Below are 20,249 nucleotides of genomic sequence, written 5' to 3'. Positions count from 1 at the left end.
ACGGTCTGAACTACTTGCATCTGAACTACTTGCTTATTTTAATTCCTGCAACAAGACGTCACCTTCAGAAACAGTAGGAATGTAAAGAACCATCCAAACTAGAAGAATTTTAAATCTCATGTCTAACAGGAAGATATTAATATTAAATTTATAAAGCGCTACATCATGAATGTGAGGAGAAAATGAGGGTTGGAAACAAACAAAACATTATATTAACAGATGAGTGTGTGTGTGTGTGTGTGTGTGTGTGTGTGTGTGTGTGTGTGTGTGTGTGTGTGTGTGTGTGTGTGTGTGTGTGTGTGTGTGTGTGTGTGTGTTCTCCCCAATGTAAGGTTACAAAAAAGCTTTGATTAAACTAATTGAAAATGAGATATTAAATCACACCTACCTCGTCAGCAGCTGTTTCTGATCGTCCTCCTGAGTCTCCAGAGTCACTGACTGACTGACTGACTGACTGACTGACTGACTGACTGACTGACTGACTGACTGACTGACTGACTGACTGACTGACTGACTGACTGACTGACTGACTGACTGACTGACTGACTGACTGACTGACTGACTGACTGTCCGGTCCTGTCTGGATCAGACACAGAGGTGTTTGTGTGTCACAGTCACAGCAGCAGGACTCGACTTCTTTGCATATTGCAAATCGAACTAGAGATTTTGTGAGACTCTGGACTATAAATCCAACTAAATATCCCATCAGGCACATTTTCATAATGACGTTTTTCTTCCACAAGTTCAGGGTTCGTTGAACACAACCACCACTGGTCCTTCCTGTGTTTCAGGCTGCAGGGCATCAGACATTGTCATTTGCACGCCTCTACAAATAAAATGTTAAAAAGCTAGGAAATTTATTTTAGCATTTAGGAAAGTCAAAGCGGTATGAGATAATTATTTTATGTTTATATTAATCAGTATAATCCTGCAGTGTAATCCTTCTTATATGATAATGTAGTATAAAGATATAAGAAATCACTGTATTTAAATAAAGAAATAAATGTGATAAAAGTTAATTCTGTGTGTTTGTGTTGTTGCTGATCTGACCTCCCTGTGACTCCATCTGAAAAATACATTTACCTGTTTTAATTTACCATGAAAGGGATCGTTAAATATGAAATGCAAAAAAAACCCACAGTCGTGCTCTCTCACCTGTTCTACACACACACACACACACACACACACACACACACACACACACACACACACACACACACACACACCTTAATGACTGATTTGTATGAAGATATATTTGATCAGATCAGTGAGCAGTCAGAGTTCAGAGACGATCAGAGAGAAACTCTGCTGAGGTGAGTCTTCTTTAACTATAAACTGATTATTAATTATTGTTTACAGATTTACATTTAGATATTAATGTTTGTTCACTGTTGAAGAGACGGGTGATATTTTATTAACTGAATCTTTGGGGTAACTTCAATTACAGGCTGATTACAGGTTGCAAAGTCACTTTACACGATGTTCTTATACATGAAATCTTAAGTCTTTTATTGTGTTTTGCATTTACTTTATCAATTCGTGCAACTTGAGAAATGCTTTTAAACTTGTGAGTCCTTAAAGAAAGTTTCTAAAAGTTGTTTTTGGTTACTTCTTAACATTTTTGTTAACAGAAGAGTTTAGTTTAGTGAATTATTTAATGTCAGTCAGGTAAATGAAGGTGGATGATGAGATTGAGCCTGTTTACACCTGACATTAACATCCGTCTTTAGTGGACAGTTCACACCTGGAATTACGATGCGTCTCCACGTGAGCGATCACTTGTGGTCAGATCTCACTTCCCCGCTCTGTTCGCAGATAAAGACCCACGTCATTTACGGTTGCAAAGATCCAGTACGTTGGTGTTTTTAACCAGCGGATCAACAGTCAACACGCTAAGACAAACAAACACAATGTTTTACACAGATAAATAACATTTATTGAATTTACAAGAAGGCCCAGATAATTAAGATTTAAACGTTAATAGACTAAGAATCCTTCAGCACCTGATAACTGATGGCAAGAGAGCATGATTCAGCATCACTTAGTCATGAAGTAGAGCAGTTTTACATTTATAAATCAAATGACTGTACTGATTATTGGACTGATTGAACTGCAGAGAGAAAATGATTTTAGTTTGAAACATGGTTCAGCGGAGATGAGATGAAAAACAGCCCTTCACAGGTGTTCAGAGCTCAATGACTGGATTAGATTTGAATGTTCATGAGTCATTTGAGTTTTGTCAAATCATCATGAACTGATTCGATGAACCGTAGTTCAAGATTGTTACAGTTCTGGTATCAATGTGACTTCAGCTGTTAATGACTGTTTTTCTTGGTATTTGGAATTTGGGTCAGACTTATTATAAAGGGTTTGCATAAGACTGACATCACACCGTCATGACCTTCATAAACTCCGGTCGTGAGCATGAAGGAGTCTTTATGAATGTTCTCAACCGTCATTTTTAATGCAAAGTTGACAGTTTGAGATTTCTTTGTTATTTGAACTCAACATTAACATTAAGTTTCCAGTTCAGGAAGAAACTGAGGCTCGCTGCGTGGCAGGAAGGACGAAACATTCAGCACTGTTTGTTGTTGTTTTGCTGTAGTTAAGAATCTGCAGTAGCAGTTTCGCAAAGTTTATAAAGTTTCTCTAAAAGTTGCACAATTTTTCAAAACTGACTAACATGTCATCTGGATTAACGTGAACCAGACTTCTGTTCCTTCTGTACTTAACATTAACGTACCTGACTGCAACCAAGACGGCGTTAAGCCCTGATCAAATCTGGCAAAACATTTATTTCTAAATAAACGGTGCTGCGGTGAACAACCGCCTGTGTAAACAGGCGCACTGCAGCACCTTTTTAATACACCAGGGTTTCCATACATGTTAGTGCTGGTTGAGTAACACCTGTGGTTTACCCACCAAACGAGGAAAAATCCATCTTGAAGCCTGTTGCACGCTGTTTTGTGCACGTCAGAGTGTCTGAGGTAGAGTCATACCTGCACCAACAGCAGTCCAGCTGTGATTGGATCACTCAGGATCGATGTTAATGTCAGGTGTAACCAGGAAACCTGAAAAAAAAAATAACTGAAGCCTCTACAACCAGATTATATTCATGGAAACTTTTTTATATTCATGCTGCTTTTTTTTTTTTTTAAGTGAATCTCCTTTTATAAGTGAAATAGTTTATTTTCTTCTCATCTTCATTGATTTTAACGTTGTGTCTCTTTATCTCTCTTAAACTCCACCTTGTCTCCTCTGTGCACCTCCTTCCTCCTCTTTAGATAAACATGTCAGTCAACTCCTCCTCTTTTGTTGACCTTCTTCCTCCTCATCTCTCCTCAAACTCCTCCCTCGATGCTTCCATCAGATGCTTCAGTTCCAGAACGAGCATCTTTCTCTTCTCTGCTCTCTCCATCACCCACATCTTCCTCCTGCCTCTCCTCATCCTCGCCCTCTACCTGGGTTTCCAACGGTGGAGGAAATGGCGCTCCACGTCCACGGCTGCGACGAGCCACTCTGACGTCTTCATCTATCACTCCATCGCCATGCAGCTCAATGAATTCTTGGGGTTCACCTTCCTTTTCTGTGGCGGCTACAACACACTTCCAGACATTTTATTTCTGGGAATGTCTGTCATGTCTGTCACCTCCTTTGGACAGGCGATGTTTCACCTCCTCACCTGCGTGGAGCACTACCTGGCTGTTGTTCATCCAGTCACCTACCTGGGGCTGAAACAGGCGGGCGGGGTCAGGATCAGAAACATCAGCATCGGGTGCGTTTGGTTTCTGAGCTTCGGATGGTTGGCTGTAAACATTTATACGAGCAACGAATTCAAGATGATCTTGTACTTTTGCGTCATGGGTTTGCTCTTATTTATCGTCTCTTTTTGCTGCATTTCGGTTCTGTGCGTTCTGAAGCGTCCAGGACCGGGGAAAGTGGGTGGGAACAGGGAGCGGGTTGACCAATCAAAGCAGAGGGCTTTCAACACCATCATGGCTATAATGGGAGTCCTGTTGTTCGGGTTGGGGGGGAACCTGCTTTTCTTTGTAATGAACAAAACATCCGTGTTCACTGACATGTGTGTGGAGTTACTGTCTTCAGTGTGGTTCAACCTGCCCAACAGGTTTCTGTTACCTCTGCTGTTTCTGCACCGGGCGGGAAAACTACAATGTTGTTAACAAAACTCTGAATCAGGATGAGGCCTGGGTCACATGCAAGAATATCACACCGTAAATTCTTCAGAAAATCTGACATTAAATGTTTTAAATAGTTCAAGTAATTGTTTTAAATTTTGACATTAAATGTTAAACTTGCACCCAAAATTGGGTGGCATTTAAAAATACAGGGTAATCAAGAGACACGGATAGAAAATACCACGTATTTGGTCTTATCCTAATTTAAAATAGATATGGTTAAGAGGAAATCGCTGCTCGCTGTCTCAGGTCTAAGCCGGGTTAGCTTAGCTCTTATCCCGGCTCTCTTCCTGTGGTGATCGTGGTCCAGCTGGTCTGGCTGGGTGACCCGTCTCAAGGTCCGCTGCACTAATCGAGTCCCTGCGCTTCCTTTTCCCACATTAATGAGTGTATTTCTGTCATCTGTCATGTAGATATACATGCTGTATTTCACCATCTGACCAATGTTAGCTTAGATGTAAGCTAGCTTTAGCCTCAGTCTGTTAGCATTAATGTTATATCATGTGCACAGCTGTTAGCTAACTTTACAGAAACACTTTCACAGGGTTCTTGTTTTAAAACGTGTCAGATGGAAACATTAAAACATTAAAACATCAGCTGGAGACTCTCAGCTGACTCAAGGAGTTAGCATTAGCATTAGCTTACAACAGCCAGCTACACTTATGAAATCTGCTTGCGAGTCATTATTTTAGCGAAAAAATCCATCGTCATCAGCTAGAAAAGAGAATCTGCTTTTGTTTGTCTCACAGACCGACTGTTTCAGCAATTACTCTCAGTTTCGATGTTAAATCTGCCGCCATTATCGCTGTAAACTGCATGAATGCAGTGCGAGAATCAAAAGTTTGGCAGACTTAGCAACAGTAACTAAGGCATAACAAAGACACTGATGAGTTACGTTGTCTTGAAGTTATCATAATAAACATTTTTTCTTGGTTAATGTTGAATTGTAGAAACAAACACTGTTTTGTATCTTGGTCAAGTTATCATAACAAAAAACATTAATAAGTTATGTCGTCTTGAATATGTCAAGTTATCTTAATACATTCTTGACCTGGTTAATGTCAAGTTGTCATTATAAAGACACTGACGGGTTTTATTCTGTTTTATGTTACACTATAACATAGTATAATGATATTGTAAAGAAATCTTTAAATAAAGAAATAAATGTGATAAAAGTTAATTCTGTGCGTTTGTGTTGTTGTTCGGTCTCTATACAGACCTCAGTACAGACGACAAACTGATGATTGATATGATATTCAAATAAAGTTGCTGCTGACGCTGTGATCTGACCTCCATCATCTGAAAAATACATTAACCTGTTTTAATTTACCATGAAAGAGGTCGTTAAATATGAAATGCAAAAAAAAACCCACAGTCGTGTTCTCACCTGTTCTTCTCTCTCTCACACACACACACACACACACACACACACACACACACACACACACACACACACACACACACACACACACCTTCATTGTGTTTTTGCTGTGGTGGCTGCGTCAGACTCATGGAGATGATGTTTCTGGGCCACACCATACCATCACAGTGATGTTACTCTTCTTTTTCTACTCTTTACTGAAAACATAATTCTACAGTTAACCAGTTTCCACCATCAGACAGCCTCAAAAGTGAGACGGCTTAGTCTGACACATGTTGCTACCAAGACTTTATTGGAGCCGCTTCACACAATGTGACGTACATGCAGAGAACTCATATCACTGTCACTGTACCATTTACAGAAGTTTTTAAATAACTTATGAAATATTAAATTAAGTAGAGAAAAACAGTTCTAATGACACAGACAGTTCATCCCACAATCAGAAATACATTTTCTTTTCCTCTTACATGTAGTGTTATTTAACCATCTAGGTAGTTTTGGTGTGAGTTGCAGAGTTTTCTCCAGTATAATGGGACTAGATGGCCCTCATGGTTACTCAAGATGATCCACAGGGACTATTTTCTTTCTTGTAGAAAGAGGGACTGCAGGCAGGCAGGTCTAGTATCAAACTGTTTTACTACTATGCTCTTACAACCTGCTGTTGTAACAGATGTGTCTCGGCATTGTTTTTCTGATGTTCCTGAAAAACATATCGTCTGGATGGCAGCATATGTCGCTCCAAAATTTGTATGTACCTTTCAGCATTAATGAAACTGAAAACTGCTCACAACAAGGTCTGTGGAAGATTATTTAGCGCTTTGAGCACCACAGATCGATTGACATTTAGGACCATTATAGTCGAGAGAAGGCAGACATCTTTATGGCCGATATCTCCAAAACTCTGCGACTCACACCAAAACAATCTAGATGGATCAACAGCACAAGAAGAAGAACTAGTCAAGAGTCAGTGTCACGTCGCAGCCTCTGTCCCCAGGTGGCTCTTCATGTGTGTCTTCAGACAGTGGCTCTGAGTAAAGGCTTTGTCACAGAGGGTACATTTGTATGGTCTCTCCCCATTGTGGGTCCTCATGTGGACTGTCAAGTACGTTTTGCGAGCACATGCTTTCCCACAAATCCCACAAACAAAAGGTTTGTGGCCTGAATGGACAGTCACGTGGTTATCCAGATTAATCTTGCGTTTGAAGGCCCAGCCACAATGCGGACAACGATACGGTGTCTCTCCAGTGTGGACCCGCATGTGAATCGTCAAAGGTCCTTTAGTGGTAAATCCTTTGCCGCATTCGCCACACTGGTACGGTTTCTCATTGGTGTGCGACCTCATGTGGATCTGCAGCTGCTTGCTTGTCAAGAACATTTTGCAGCAAACATCGCAGAGGTACGATCTCTCTCGGACCGTGTGGATCTTCTCGTGTTGTCTCAGTGTCCCGGGAAGTTTGAAACTGCTCCCACAGATCTGACAGCTGTGAGGTCTTTCCCCAGAGTGCGTCATCTTGTGGCGAGATAAAGATCTGTAGTCACTGAGGGATTTACCGCACACGCCACAGAGGTGCGTCTTTTTGTTGGTGTGAGTCCTGCAGTGAGCTTTTAACTGCTCCTTCAGTTCAAACACTTTATGGCAGGTGAAACATCTGTGCAGCTTACCAGCCTTGTGGAGCTTCTGGTGATTTTCCAGGGACACCTTCAACGCAAATGCATCATGGCAAAGATCACATTCATATGGTTTCTCCCCTGAGTGGGCCGCCACGTGCTCATCAAGGCTGAGGACACTGAGGAAAGACTCTCCGCAAATGTGACAGTCGTCCGTTTTGTGTAGACTTTGAAAGTGATCCCTCAACGCCTCCACAGTCTCTGAAATCTCTCCACACACTCCACAAAGACGTTCTGGATCGTCCATGTGACTCCAGGTATGTTTAACGAGCGTGACCTCTGATTCGTGCAGAGCGCCGCAGACTTTGCAGAAGAGGACAACGTCACTGTTCGCAGTATTTGTCTCCGCGGCCTTGACACCAGAACGTCTGGCTTTTTTTTTCTTTGTCGTCTTTGACTGACATTCGGAGTCACTTTCTTTCAGCTCCTCGTCATTCTTGTCTGGTTTCCAATCGTCATCGCTGTCATTCATCTCCCCTCTTTTCTCATCGCTGCCGTCCCTTTTACTCTCAGCTGTAGAACAGGCCAAGAAGTCCTCAGCTGGTTCTGATATCCTGTGATCCTCATCATCAGCTTCCTCTGGTTCCACCTCTTTAAGTCGTGACGCTGAGCTGCTGCACACTGAGACGACTCGGCTACTGTCGACTTCCTGAACAGGGCTGCTGTGGGAACCAAGAGCAAATATTAAGAGGGTACAGAAGTGAAGTCTGACAATATGTTGGCCAAAACAAACACACACTTTAGGCCAGACAGTGTATGTTTCAGCTTTTACAGATAGTACAAGTACAAGTACCTTGTCTGAGGCCTGGTTTCATCACACATCAACATGGCGGAGGTGGACAGAGAGTCTTCAGCTTTGGTGTCTTTTGTCTGTAGAGGATGGATCACTTTCTTACTCGCCTGAGGTTCCTTTTGTTTCTGGAAAAATAAATCATTTGAAAAAAAAAAAAGTGACTTCCATAAACTTTCAAACAGCAGGAAGCAGCCGCAGCCAACAGAAAATATCAAACTACCCTCAGTCTGATGAAGAGCGTCGGTTTCCCCCATCCTGCGCAGCAGACGTGTCTGTGGATCTCCTCCGATGTCAGCGTCTCTAGTTTCACAGGTTGTAACCTCCGTGTCTTGTCGCATGATAAGACGTCAAAACGCGTGTCGTCCCCGGACAGCTGAGGGAAGGTGGACTTCAGTAAGTCCAGGAAGTCTTCCTCCCGCAGGCCTCGAGGACACATCAGCTTCAGCATCGGACACTTCTTCAGAACTGAGGGGAGAAAAACGACACGGTAAAATGAAAACGTGAAAAGATTTGAAAGGACTACAACTAGAACTTCCTCAAAGGATTAACCCCAGCAGCTGATCAGTTTCTGACCAGTCAGAAAATCAAGCAAAGTGTTTTAGATACGTTTTTCCTCAAATTATTTTTTTCAAGGTGAATAAAAACTAGTAACTTGTGAATAAGGTGGTAACAAGAGAGAAAAAAAAGTTATTTCCTGATCCTTTCACATGATTTATAAACACAACAGTGTCGTCGTCCATCAGCGATGCTTCACTGTGACATCATTACCACTTTTTGGAAGCACATCTTTCTGAAAGTCCTCAAGGATCCGGATCCTGAAGTCCACGTGACTCTGTGTTTCACTGATCTGAGGTCTGCCAGCCTTCCTCTTCTTATTCTGACCTCTGAGGGCAAAAAAAAAGATTAAAATTAAAAACACGACTTCATGATCATCACATCATCATTTAATCACACTGTTCTTTTTTATTTCCATGTGGAAATACAGTAAATCAGCATTAAGATAAAAAAAAGTTTACATAAAATTTTCTCATTACGATCTAAGGCATAACACTGGTTGTTTATGGGAGAACCTTGATGGACTTTGATTCGCCGAGTCCTCCAGGTTCTCTGGATGCTCGGATAACTCATCCTCATCATCTTCATCCTCCTCTTCCTCAACAGAGCCGAGGTTTCTCCTGCGCTTTGCTCCTGGAAAAGATCACGTGATTTTAGAGCTTTTATCTTAAAAGTTTCACACAGAAGTGACATTGTTTATTCTGACTTCCTAAAACTAAGTTAGAGAATTAGTTTGGTTGTTAAGGTGTGTATGATGAGCACATATGCCAAACTCCAATTACAAAATCTGATATTTAAATTTATTTCTCTAAAATTTAATTATACATGTGAGGAAAACAAGATCCAGCACCGTTATAAATAGCACTGATGTCTAGTTGTTAATTCAGCATACACAAAGAACCAAGATATATCTGGTAAATAACCATAAATCTGTTGTCTTCAGCAATCAGCAGAAAAATACCACAGATAGAGAAATGAGATTCAAGTTAGATGAAGTGTTTGTGGATCGATTTCAGAAATCCAGAATTAAAGAATAAGTCATGCTGATTAAAGAAATGTCTCAGGTTTTGGAACTTGATGTTTGCACATTTCTGGATAACTGAATAAATATTAAATTGCAAGATCTTTTAATGGAGTTCCACATGTCACTGCATCAACGAGCCAGCACTTTGGGTCCATCACTGCCAACATCACAAATAAATCAAATGAAAATCAGGTGCTTGTTTTATAAGCGTGCAGTTCTAGTTATAAAGTAGGATTAAATAAGCATCATTAATATATTTCATATAAAGTAAGAATGCACTGAGCTGATATTGTTGGTGATGGAGGAGAAGATATTGCCAAAGCAAAAAGGTAATTTATGTGCTCATGAGTCAATTCCAGTAATGCCGAATTAAAGAATAAATCGTGTTGATTAAAGAAACATCTTAGGTTTTAAAACTTGATATTTGAAAATCTCTGGATAACCAAATAAATATTAAATTGCGGGATATTTTCACGGAGTTCGACATGTCTCTATCTGTATAATCCAGTACTTTCGAGTTGCTCCCGGTTTTAAATTTTTATGTCGAGAGAAATTCATGACCAACCTGTTTTAGTGAGTTTGACCTGAGGCTGCAGGAGATCCTCCAGCTGCCTCCTCTGCCGCTCGATCTCCTGTCTGAAGCCCGAAGCCTCCTCCTCGTACCCGGCTACGATTCTGTCCACAGCCGCTAAGATCTCCTGTGAGGCGGCGGCGAGTCTCTCGGTGACGAATCCTCTGAGAATCTCTCCTTTAGACATTTTACTCTTTAACTTTTTATATTCTAACTGTAAAAACTGTTGCTTTTCTTATTCGCTCGTTGCATTGTTTACCAGCGTAACGCGTTTCCAGGTCTGGTGCGTTCATAAATATTGTCCGAGTAGAAACAGATCTGAGATGAGTGGATCCGTTCCTCCTCTTCTTGTTTGAGGCAGCTGTTGTATGAAATATATTCATTTTTAGCATATAGACTACTACTATTTCTCTATCGTTTTAAAATTGTTTATAATACATATTTTATATAATGTCATTAATATATTCCCCCCCCCCGTTTTTTCTATTTCTATATATTAATTTTTTATTAATTTATATTATATTTTAGATAATTTGTTACTTCTGCTTTCCCAAAAGGCATGGAACTATAATAATGATATTATATAAAAATAAATACATAAAAAATCAAGATTTATAGACCAAACAATTTTATAAATTGTACTTTTGTGACCCCATACTGCACATTTTGTGTTGTCAATCAAAATATAAACCAAGAAATAAATAATAAATTTAGATAAAAATAAAAAATAAGAATTGTATCAACACATGTCCTGGTAGACATTTAATCACTGATCTATTCATTATTTGCCCCAAGCAACAGAAGGTTTAAAATGTTTTAGTGATTCTACAAATATCAGCCTTAAAAACACACCAAGTGTAATTTGTAGATAATCATTGAATGTATAAATACTATCATGTGACAATAATGGAAATCCTGCATTTAAAATCCCACTCAAATAAAAGGCAGAAATATGATGATATCATTCGTTATGCTTAATGAATGATAGAGTTGAAGTTTTTATTACAGTCATTATTGCAGTGACAGAAAACGACCACAGGGTGGAGCTCCTGCACAGAGCGGCATGCTGGTAAATACACGGTTATCATGGCACAGAGAAAGTTTATAAGCAGAGACAGAATATAAACTACAGATCTCTGAAGAAAGTCAAAATGAAAGTTTGTTGTTCAGATCTTCAGCACTCCTCTTCCTCGTTCTTCCCCCCTTCTACTTTCTCTCTTTCTATTTTCACCGGCATGCTCGACTTCCTGGGTTTCTTCTTTGGTATGGGGTCACCTGACTCCCACCGCCGCTGCTGATTGGCCAGAGGGCTGGTGCAAGCTTCTCCTTGTTTCCCTTCTGTGACACCACAGTCACGTGACAAAGACTGACTGCTGCATGTTGCCATGGTGATGGGGGCGGGGCCAGGGAGAGGAACAGGTGCGCTGTGGATGTTTAGAAGATGTGGACAGCATTTGTTTTTCTCCACTGCAGGAGCGACCATGGGGACGAGGGAGGGAGGCGAGCCCAGCAAGGAAGCACTGCATGCTGGGAGGAGTGGAGGAGGAGGCGGGGCCTGGGGGTGCAGGTCGGACCTGTAGGTGGAGTCACTCAGGGTGAAGTTCTGGTTGGTGTTTTGGCTCAGAGTCCGGGGTAGAGGGTGAGGAGAAGGAGGAGGGGAGTCGGCTTGAATGGGGGTGTTGTCCCGGCAGCCATGTTGGAGGTTTGTACGACTGTTTAACCCGTTTCTCAGGGTGTGTGCGTGTGTTAGTGCGTGTCCATCATCTTCCTGTTGCCAAAGCGTGTTGCTGATCTCTTTTTCCGTACGTGTGTGTATGTTTTTGCGACTGTTTTTGTCCTTGTGTATCTGTGTCTCAGCGTGCATGTTTGTGTGTAGGTCAGTGTGTGTGTTTCGGTGGGTGTGGACGTCTCTGCTGGCGCCTGTGTGTAGTCGTGGATTCGGGTTGGCGCTGTGTCGGTTTCGGCTGCGCAACGAGCTGAAGACCATGGTGCAGCCCGCCACCGTGCAGCGATGTTTGATCTTCAGGTGGACGGCGTTGTAGTGGATCTTCAGTGTTCCTGAACACACAGAAGGGAAACGTGCTTTTGTTAAGATGGTGCCAACTGACGGACTTCACACAGCAGCTACAAGGAACGAGCAAATCTACACATGCGTCAGATAAACACGTCACAAGACTACAGTGGTCGCGGTTTCCCCTGAAGTTCAACATAAAATTATTTTGTTTACGACTGCAGAGCATTAGAGGACCTTGAATTAAATACTCTGAAACCCGAAGACATGAGATAAGTAGAGGGCCTCAAATTGAACCCTGTGGAACCCCAAAAAACAGAAAACCAGCAGTAGACTTCAAATAGAAAGCAGAAGATCAACAGTGGAGTTAAAATGAAACCATCACCAGTCCTACCTTTGTCGTAGAAGCTTTTCCCACAAACACCGCAGCAGACCCTCCCCTTCCGACCTCCTGCGGGTGAAAGAGAAGGGAGGGAGCAGAAGGAAGAGGGGAGAGGACGCAGGGAGGACGAAGAGGATGGGAGAGGATGAAGAGAGGAAGAAAAGGAGGAGGTGGGAAGAGGACAGAGGAAGGAGGAGGAGAAGGATGGGAGAGGACTGAGGGAGTAAGAGGAGGCACCGTGCAGCTTCTGGGAAACCTTCGGAGGAGAGGAGGAAGAGGAGGAAGTAGGGATAAGTGAGGAGTTTAAGGAAGGAGAGAGTGAGGAGGTGTTCCCCTGTCTGGCCATGCACCTATGAAGGTCAAGGTCCCGGTTGGTGTCCAACCGGTGGTCCTGGTGCCACATCGACAGGGCCGGGTTTGGCTTGTCAGGGTCGGCTTTGATTTTCAAAACTGGTTCAACTTTAAATTGCTGCGAAATTGGATCATTCTCTTTCTCTCTTCTTCCTCCTTCCTGCCTGTGTCTCTCAGTCAGTTTGGTCCCACTGGTCTTCTGTAAGCACTGTGTTAGCTTACCGGGAGGAACAAGCTCCTGATAAAACAAGAACAAGGAGAACAAGGTCACACGAAGTGGAAAAACAAAAGACTCCATGTCAAAGTTGAAGAACCTTTCTAGTATATGAATACTGAGTGTCTAAAGGTCCAGTTCCTGAATACCTTCCTGCTGGAAAACAGTGGCAAGTCAGACTAGTTTTAGGAAACCGTAGTTAGATTTAATTACCTTGGTGGGAGGAACCAAACAGTGGAAGGTGGAGCTTGGGAAGTGGAAAGGCAGAAGCAAAGACTGTCCATCTGGAATGTTTTCAAAATGGTGGACGGCGTTGTCGTGTTCAGCAGCACAGTTCTTCTTAAAACGGCAGACACCGGCCACTAAACGCGAATCTCCTCCTCTTGTGTTCCTTAACACTCCTGGAGTTCCCCCGTTCCGCTCGATGAACGTGCTGATGTTCGACTGGCAGCTCTTGGGGGCGGGGTTTAGCTCCGGATCGGAGCGGTGATTGACAGCTGCCAGGCACTGAAGCGTCATCAGCTCGACTATGGGGCGAGTCTCGCCAAAGCGAAGGAACTGCTTGAGGATGAGCAGTTCTTCTTCAGGACTCACCATCAACCAGCGGTCCAACACCTTCCCACTGGACAGCTGAAGAGAAATTAAACCTCAGATTAAAAGCTTCAGCAGTTTCCACACTTTCATCGATCTGTAAATCAAGCTTTGGGAACACGAGAGGACCGATCCATAACCGAAGAAAACAACTTTAGCACATGCATCAAGATATCACTCATTCCTCATGAGTCAAAAACGTACAGACACATTTCAGTGCTTCAACATAGACGAGTATATGAAGCATAAATGTTGCATGTCTTGTGATGGAAAATTATCCGGCACCAAGTACCAATAAAATGTTGTCTGTGTTGTTTTTACCTGCAGCATGTAACCTCTAACATAATCCCCCAAACTCCAGCCCAGCGTGTGCAGAATGTGTCCCACCTGAAAAAGACAAAAAAAAAAGTTAATAAGAGTTTTTTTTCCATTTGCTTCTCTAAATGTTCCTAACAAATAACCAGGTGTACCTGTTCTGGGGTGAGGACGCTGTAGAGACGGTCCAGCAGGATTTTTAGCCGAACAGGAATGGCCTGAGCTCCATACAGGACCAGGGAGCTCAGGTCGAACACGAGCCCAGGAAGGGCCACCTCCACTGGGCCGCAGCTGGAGGGTTGTTGGGCCTGAAAATGGAGCTTCTCCAACGCTGCGGAGGAAAAGGACGAATTTTACTGTCATCTTCTCATTACAACCTCAACAAATACTCTGAGACTGAAATAACAAACTAGGGGGACAGTTTAAATTGCAGCAGTTTTCTTTTATTTCTTAAAGTGCAGGAGAAGAAAATGTTTTGTAAAAGAAAGCAAAGTTACATTTTCTGATTTTTCTTATAACAGCAGTGTACCTGCAAGTCTGACGTAAGTTCAGCTTCAGAAAATTAAATAAAACATATAAAATAAAAAACAACAGAATGTTTAAGAATAGAAAATCTAAAATATAATAAAAATATATACTTTATAACATAAAAGTAAACTGATGTGTATCAAAGACACACAGAGGCTGACAGGTGTGTGTTTGTGTGTGCAGATGCTCCCTCCAGATGCTTTCGGTGATGTGATGACAGCGACACCTGACTTCATGTCACCGTAGCGACTGAACACATCTGCAGTGTGTGTGTGTGTGTGTGTGTGTGTGTGTGTGTGTGTGTGTCAGTGGGTGAGGTCCAACTTTGTGCGAAGCTGCAGAGATTCTTTACGATATGAGCCCTCAGAGTCGACAGAAGAACAGGAAGGTTTTTAATATTTTGAAAGTCTGGAGTCGTTGGTTGTTTTTGTTCGGGTCACAAAGGTCACACCTCGATGATGTCGGGGAGTTCAGGAGGTTTAATGTCAAAATCACATCAGTTCAATCAATGAATAAATTAGAACGCTATAATTTACTAAACAGAGAATTTCAATCAGTCCAGTCAGGGATCATAAAGTTGCAGCTGAAACTGGCTGGAAACAATGAAAAGATGAAACAGAAAGACATTTTCTCATAACTTGCCCATAGTGAAAAGTCGCTATAAAACTCAATTATCAGACAGAGAATCTTAAAAAGAGTCCAGCTAATGAACAACAGACTCAGTCCAGGAGTTTGTCAGCTCACTCAGTTACTATTGACTTCACCTTCAGTTGAGTTCCTTTACGTCTATCGTGGGGATTTACAGAGTCCTGAGAGGACGGGGCGGAGCTGAGACACAGAGCGTCTGTAGGGGAGGATCGGTGGCAGAGTGGAGCTTCTGGAGGAAGAAACACCAGAGTCGCTCTGACACCGACTCCTTTATTAGCAGGAGGGGAGCTCAGAGTTTATGTTTCAAACTTTTGGGATTATAATTAGGATTTATTTTCCCTCCTGCCTCTCAACATCTCTACAGCAGCGATCCATGAAGAAATCGCAGACCCGCGGTTCAGCCGGACAGGAGCTCAGTGTTTGTTTCTCACGCCATGAGAGTAAAGAGAGGATGGATGTAAAGGAAAGAATCATGTTTTTCTGGTGAGTTCTGTCAGTACTGACTCACTAACACACACGTGGAGGTTTGACACCGGACGTTTTGGCAGAGCTGAATCAAATCGTGTCATATTTCTATTACCGCTTTTATCGCACTGAGTCATCCAGTGAATCCAATGAATGGTTACACCAGACAAAACATTGATTAATTATCAATTAATACATGTTTAATCAGTTAAATTCTTATGATTAATGATTAAAAAATATATTTCTACATTATCTAGCTCAGAAAATATCTGACTTATTTTATTTCTGCATAAAAAAAAAACTAATTCAGTCTGTCAATTCATTATGAAAGTAATCTGATTACAATTTCAAGCACTTTTCAAACCTTGACAACAGAAAATGGCACAAAAGAGACAAAGTTAAAGATGAATTTGACTGATAGCATTATTTTATTTTTCAGTTGTATTATTGTGGATCTTTTGGCCACAATAATAAATAAATAATGCAACGTGTGTGTGTCTCACCGTGAGCCACCCAGCCGTGTCCACAGCGATCACATGACCTGAGCTGGACACTTCCTGGTTTGAAGCACACACAGCTGCAGCTGGACACAGAACACCTGATGGACTGAACAGAACGGGACAGAAATATTATTTTAATGTTTCTGTCAGACAGACGACAGATTTCATCGTCATTTTTTATATTTAAGTTAATATTTTTGTCCATGATGTAACTGAAACACACATGAAGAGAGTCTGTACCTCGTCAGTGTCCGGAGTCGTCCTCATGTCTCCGTCCTGCAGTCAGAACAAAAACATGAGCTCAGGCTCCTGATTGGTCAAATAAAACCGAACCTCTTTCTGATTGGACCGTTCAGACAGTTGCATTAAACTTATATGAATCTTTGTGATAAAACTTTATAATATTTCTAGATTTCTTTCAGACGGTTCACAGAAGACAAAAGTAATGATTTACTGATACTGTCATAAATTATTATGATTTCTTTCTTTTTCTTTTTATTCATTTATTAATTTTTTTATGTGGTTGTGTTGTTGTTGTTTTCTTGGTGTCATTTTACAAAATGAAATAAAACATTTTACAGAATGTTTTATTTCATTTATTCATTGTTCTGTATTGATTTCATTTATTGAAAATTATACAAATAAATCATTGTGTAAATATATTATTTCTGTATTAATTTTTCTGTATTAATTTTTACACATTTGTTACTTTAGCTTATTACATTTATTTAATATTCTTTAAAATTTATTATTATAATTGGAATACTACAGGGGAAAAAGATGTCAAGTTACAAAAGCATCAACTAAAACATTTGACTTAATTATATTTATCTTATAAATATTATTTTATTGACTATTTCAGTTTATTTGACATTATCTCGCAAATAATCTCTCACATTTTCATGAAACAATAAATTATCAATCTTCACATTTGTATATTTTATATCAAAGTATTTCTTAATATATTTTACATTCTTATATCTGGTGACTCAAGCAGCCGTCTGTCCTTGATGTAATAATGAGTTTTTCAGTTATCTTCCAATCCAATTGTTTAAATAAATCAATGAATTTTGATCTTTCTTTTTAATATTTTAGATGAATATCATCCTCATTATCTGAACAGAAGCTTGTTTTTTCTTTTTGCTGGAAGCTGATGAGTGAAATGAAAATATATTTAAATGTTACATTTATATTAAAAGCTGAAAGAACAATTTTGTGCTTCAATATTAATATAAAATGTTTTTACACATTATTATTATTATTATTATTATTATTATTATTATTATTATTATATAAAATTATTAAAATAAATCCACACTGACCTGTGTTTTCAGTTTGTTGTTAAATTCTCCACTGATGAATCTCTTCTTCTTCTTCTTCTTCTTCTTCTTCTTCTTCTTCTTCTTCTTCTTCTTCTTCTTCCACGTCTCTGCAGATTTCTTTCTCTTCTGTCTGGATTTTATTTTCTGTTTCACTTCTTGTCTTTATTTTTCCTCGTTGTTCGTCTCGTCTTCTTGTTTTTTATTTCTTCATCCTGTCTTCTTGTTTTCTGTTTTTTCTTTGGTTTGCTCATAAAATCATTTGCGTCTCTTGTTTCTGTCCATTGAACTCCACTTTTCTCTCCTCTCTGTTCGTTCAGTGAATAATTTTCTCTTTTGAAGACTCTCCATCCTTTGACTCCTCCCACTAACTGCCCTGAAGGGATGTGATTGGACGAGAACTGATATCTGGATGTTCAACATCTTCTCTCCTTTTCCTTTTTTTCATTATTTTGTCTGCAGTGTGTCTCTGCGTGTGTGTGTGTGTGTGTGTGTGTGTGTGTGTGTGTGTGTGTGTGTGTGTGTGTGTGTGTGTGTGTGCGCGCGCAGAAGTCCAAGTTCAGCCACAAGAAAGACAACAAACACCCAGGAGAGTCAGAGGTCAGAGGTCAGAGGTCGGAGCAGAAGAACATAATACCATCATTTGATGAACATAAAAACATCTGTAGAACATCTGCACGTTGTTCTCTATATGAACCTGCACGTTCCGTGTGATGATGCATCGATGAACATTTGTTACCCAAACACTGTGGTTCTTGTGGAGAACACTGACGAGTAACTTCTCCTGTTCACCACTGGAACATGAGAACACATGTAAGAACCACTAAGAACTACAATCTATATAGGAGAACCCTTTGGGGCTTCTGTTAGAATCTTTCATAAAGGTTCCACTTGGACCCCTTTCAGGGAGTTCTGGGTGAAACCTTCCACAGATGGTTCTAGGGGCTCTACGCAGAACTCCCTATGAGAAGTTCTACAGAGAACCATTCTATGGTTTAGTGGCCAATGAGAACCCACCCAGGGGGTTCTACCAAGAACTTTTACACATTCCAAAGGTTTTATGATGAACTCACCCATGGAGCTCGACTGTGAACCTTTAAACATTGTAAAGGTTTTACTAGAACACCTCCAGGGGGTCCTCCTACCTAAGGAATATAAAAAGGTTCTAAGGAGAACCTCCTGGGTGGGTTCTAGATCAACCCCTTGAAATATAGAAACATTCTTGGTAGAACCTTGGTAAAACCCTTGGAATATAAAAAAGTTTTCTGTAGAACTCTCTGGGTGGGTTCTTGTTAGCACCCTAAGAAGGTGGAATGATGCTGGATAGAACCCCTGAGAGTAGGGTTCTGAGTCGAGACATTAAACCATAGAAACCCTAGAAGGGTTCTCTGTAGAACCCTGATGTTGAGTCAGTGAGTCACATGATGAACATGAAATCATCTCTCAGCTCAGATCCAGACCTGGTGACTGGAGCAGCCGTCTGTCCTTGACGTGTCCGTCAGACTCTGTGTCCCCTGGGGAACAGATTCCCCCTCTGGGAGGAAGGTTCCCCCCCTGAGGGGCAGATTGAATCAGGGTGACAGTAGGGCACCTGTCCTGCCGCCACACAAAAACACACAAAACACACAAAAACACACAAAACACACAAAACAGAAGGTTAAATGAACGATCCGTCTTTGTGTTTTCATCAGTTTTTAAGAGGCTCTGCAGTCAAATTCTCCTGATTTAAACAGCTGGATAAAATGTCTCCATGTCTGATCTGAGAGATGGACAAACCGTCTCTGGTCTGTGGTGTTGTGGACACACTGTCACAGGTTTGATTCCTGCTGAAGTGTCTCCGAGCAGCAACAGAAGAAGAAGAGAACCGACGTCAAAAAAGAACAAAGAGACAAAAATCTGAAATCTGCAAGAAGTGACGGCTTCACAGTTTTTCTCCCCGGAGCTGAAATGACCTGAAAAGTTTCTGATATTGTTGATCTGAGGTGTGTATGCACACACACACACACACACACACACACACACACACAGAGTGAAGGTAGGGCTGTTGGACAGGCTTCATGTCTGCTGGGAGCTGGTGGACCTCTTTCCTGTTTTGATGTCGTACTAATTAGAATATCAGACGATAACACTCTGTTAACGTGTGTGTGTGTGTGTGTGTGTGTGTGTGTGATCCCCGTTCGTTGACACACTTACCATCCAGAACCTCTCAGAGGGGTCGTGTTTGAAACGCAGCAGCGGTACCACCTCCTCCTCGCTGGGTCCCGGTCCTCGGTCTCCTCCAAACTCTCTGAACCAGGTCGCTCTGTTTGTTCGACACCAAAGAAGAAACGCCTGTTAAAACATGTTGGCTGCAAAAGTGCAAGTAAAATGTGAATAAATGAATAATTTTAAATTGTGCTCAGTTAACAAATTAGATTACACAATGTAATGCAAACATTGAAAACTTGAAAAACTTGAAAAAAATACAGGTACCAAAAAACAATTTAATTACTAAGAACTTTACTGAACATGAATTTAATGTGCTTTTATACTTAAAGTTCTGAGTTGCATTTACTGAAAATATTTGATTTGACTTCATCAACTTTAGTCAAAAAATCACATAATTAACTCCAGATATTTAAACTTCAATCATCTTCAACTTTTAAGTTTATGACCCTAAAGATGCCTTTTTTTTTCTTGCAGTGAAATTGCAGGAGTAAGTGAAAACTGCAAAAGAAAGTCATGATTTTTCATACAC

The 20,249-nt window shown here is 41.0% G+C and overlaps 2 protein-coding genes and 1 pseudogene across 2 annotated transcripts; 1 reads left to right on the top strand and 2 right to left on the bottom strand.

Annotated features, from left to right (window-relative positions):
• Nucleotides 1-3,290: 3,290 nt before the first annotated feature.
• Nucleotides 3,291-4,202, top strand: LOC146305192 (uncharacterized; annotated as a pseudogene).
• Nucleotides 4,203-6,466: 2,264 nt separating this feature from the next.
• Nucleotides 6,467-10,499, bottom strand: LOC146305191 (uncharacterized). The gene is made up of 6 exons (XM_084712183.1): nucleotides 10,183-10,499; nucleotides 9,109-9,226; nucleotides 8,807-8,922; nucleotides 8,259-8,503; nucleotides 8,039-8,163; nucleotides 6,467-7,907 (listed from the first exon to the last, which is right to left on the bottom strand). The coding sequence occupies exons 1-6, from the start codon at nucleotides 10,373-10,375 to the stop codon at nucleotides 6,548-6,550; spliced, it is 2,157 nt and encodes a 718-aa protein (XP_084568309.1). The 5' UTR covers nucleotides 10,376-10,499; the 3' UTR covers nucleotides 6,467-6,547.
• Nucleotides 10,500-11,186: 687 nt separating this feature from the next.
• Nucleotides 11,187-16,466, bottom strand: LOC146305190 (zinc finger protein basonuclin-2-like). Its single transcript, XM_084712182.1, has 7 exons — nucleotides 16,434-16,466; nucleotides 16,197-16,299; nucleotides 14,208-14,383; nucleotides 14,059-14,124; nucleotides 13,360-13,776; nucleotides 12,594-13,170; nucleotides 11,187-12,246 (listed from the first exon to the last, which is right to left on the bottom strand). The coding sequence occupies exons 1-7, from the start codon at nucleotides 16,458-16,460 to the stop codon at nucleotides 11,363-11,365; spliced, it is 2,250 nt and encodes a 749-aa protein (XP_084568308.1). The 5' UTR covers nucleotides 16,461-16,466; the 3' UTR covers nucleotides 11,187-11,362.
• Nucleotides 16,467-20,249: the final 3,783 nt, after the last annotated feature.

The sequence above is a fragment of the Lutjanus erythropterus genome, chromosome 23 (genome assembly GCF_056507025.1).
Source record: "Lutjanus erythropterus isolate fLutEry1 chromosome 23, fLutEry1.hap2, whole genome shotgun sequence".
Taxonomy (NCBI): domain Eukaryota; kingdom Metazoa; phylum Chordata; class Actinopteri; order Lutjaniformes; family Lutjanidae; genus Lutjanus; species Lutjanus erythropterus.
Note: the sequence above shows the minus strand (reverse complement) of the source record. Positions and strands in the feature narration are given on the sequence as shown.

Excerpts from the sequence above, each read along its gene's own strand:
- LOC146305191 (XM_084712183.1), bottom strand. The coding sequence starts at position 10,375 with ATGTCTAAAGGAGAGATTCTCAGAGGATTCGTCACCGAGAGACTCGCC. Across the intron at positions 9,227-10,182 it reads GGTCAAACTCACTAAAACAG|GAGCAAAGCGCAGGAGAAAC; the intron begins GTTGGTCATGAA and ends GATCTTTTCCAG. Across the intron at positions 8,504-8,806 it reads AGATGTGCTTCCAAAAAGTG|TTCTGAAGAAGTGTCCGATG; the intron begins GTAATGATGTCA and ends TTCTCCCCTCAG.
- LOC146305190 (XM_084712182.1), bottom strand. The coding sequence starts at position 16,460 with ATGAGGACGACTCCGGACACTGACGAG. Across the intron at positions 14,384-16,196 it reads ACACGGCTGGGTGGCTCACG|CGTTGGAGAAGCTCCATTTT; the intron begins GTGAGACACACA and ends TTTCCTCCGCAG. Across the intron at positions 13,171-13,359 it reads GTTTGGTTCCTCCCACCAAG|GAGCTTGTTCCTCCCGGTAA; the intron begins GTAATTAAATCT and ends TTGTTTTATCAG.